This window comes from Limulus polyphemus, unplaced genomic scaffold (genome assembly GCF_000517525.1).
Source record: "Limulus polyphemus unplaced genomic scaffold, Limulus_polyphemus-2.1.2 Scaffold6536, whole genome shotgun sequence".
Taxonomy (NCBI): Eukaryota; Metazoa; Arthropoda; class Merostomata; order Xiphosura; family Limulidae; genus Limulus; species Limulus polyphemus.
Window position 1 is genome coordinate 34,637 of NW_013672146.1, and position 1,294 is coordinate 35,930.

General features: G+C 32.5%; 1 protein-coding gene across 1 annotated transcript in view; it reads right to left on the reverse strand.

The window, feature by feature from the left end:
- The window catches only part of LOC106473828 (adenylate cyclase type 2-like), a 12,100-nt gene that overhangs the window by 3,318 nt on the left and 7,488 nt on the right, over nt 1-1,294 (reverse strand). The window contains exon 4 of the mRNA XM_013934502.2: nt 411-535. Within this exon, the coding sequence (XP_013789956.2) occupies nt 411-535 (125 nt within the window). The remainder of the gene's footprint in view (nt 1-410; nt 536-1,294) is intronic.

The following is a 1,294-nucleotide window of genomic DNA, read 5'->3' on the forward strand; positions in this document are numbered from 1 at the left end:
ATAATCAGTCACAAGAACGTCGAATCTGAATCACTTGAAAAAAACATGGGGGTGCTTAACTTTTTTCCAGGTGTATATATATTATTTCAAGAAACAGTTTACAACCCCATTTATTGGATAATGGAGTGTGTGTGTAGTAAAAACTATAAAACATTTCTGAAAGTCAATAGTTTTGAATAATATTAGTTTTTAGTACATAGTACAGATATATATCCATACGAAAGAAAGGGTGGGAAGAATTATGTGATGATGTAATATACTTGAGTACAATTACTTTGACAGGTAGTTCAATGATACTATAAAAAATACTCAATGAAATGTAACTGCACTCAGAGGAATTACAAAACATTTCCCTACTGCCTGAGCTAAGGTGAATTCTATTATATAAGCAATATAATATTTTTTGTAACCTGAATGTGGCCAAGAATGCCAGTTGACTCCATGCGACTGGCCATGTTCACTGTGTTTCCCCAAATGTCATACTGAGGCTTCACTGGACCAACAACTCCTGCTATCAAAGGGCCTACTGCTATACCTAAAAACATGGAATCCATTCTTCTATTTATTCAGCCAATAAACAGTGTGTTCAGGTCAATGAATTTCAAGGCTTTATTTCTCATAAAATGTTTAGGACTAAATCTAAAATTATGTTTAAATAATTTAAATAATCATAACATTCAAACCATATTATCTCAGTAAGAGTTATAAGCTCATAAGAAAGAATTTATCATTGTAAGTCTATAAATAATTCATTCACCTATAAGGATATTAAGTCAGCAATTAATTACTTTTTATCACAGAGATTGGGAACATCAGGTTCAAAATCAGTATCAAAATATAAAATAATACCAAAATCAACCTTACTAAATTAACCAATTTTACAATAAAACTACAAGGTCAAATGGCATGAACGAAAAATACAATTTGTTTATCTGGATTAATTAGAATACTGACACATTATTTTTCATAATTGTATGTTACGACAGCGGAAGTTGCGTGATTCTGGGAGCATGCATGCTGGAGTTTCTAGAATTATTGGGAACCCCGCGAATGTCCGAGTGTTTGCTAGACGCCCTTTTTTTTAGTATATAAGCCTGGCGAGAAAAACTAGTGCAATGGCAGAGATAGATGGATTGAAGAGATAGATAATTGAGTCAAGCGAACAGTAGGCACCGTAAGTAAAGTGTGTCAATCACTGTGATTTATAGCATGTGTTATTATAAAGGTTGTTAAGTTTAAAGTGACTGTGGAAATTCTGTGTATTACAAAGTTGTATCGAGAAAGAATAAACTAG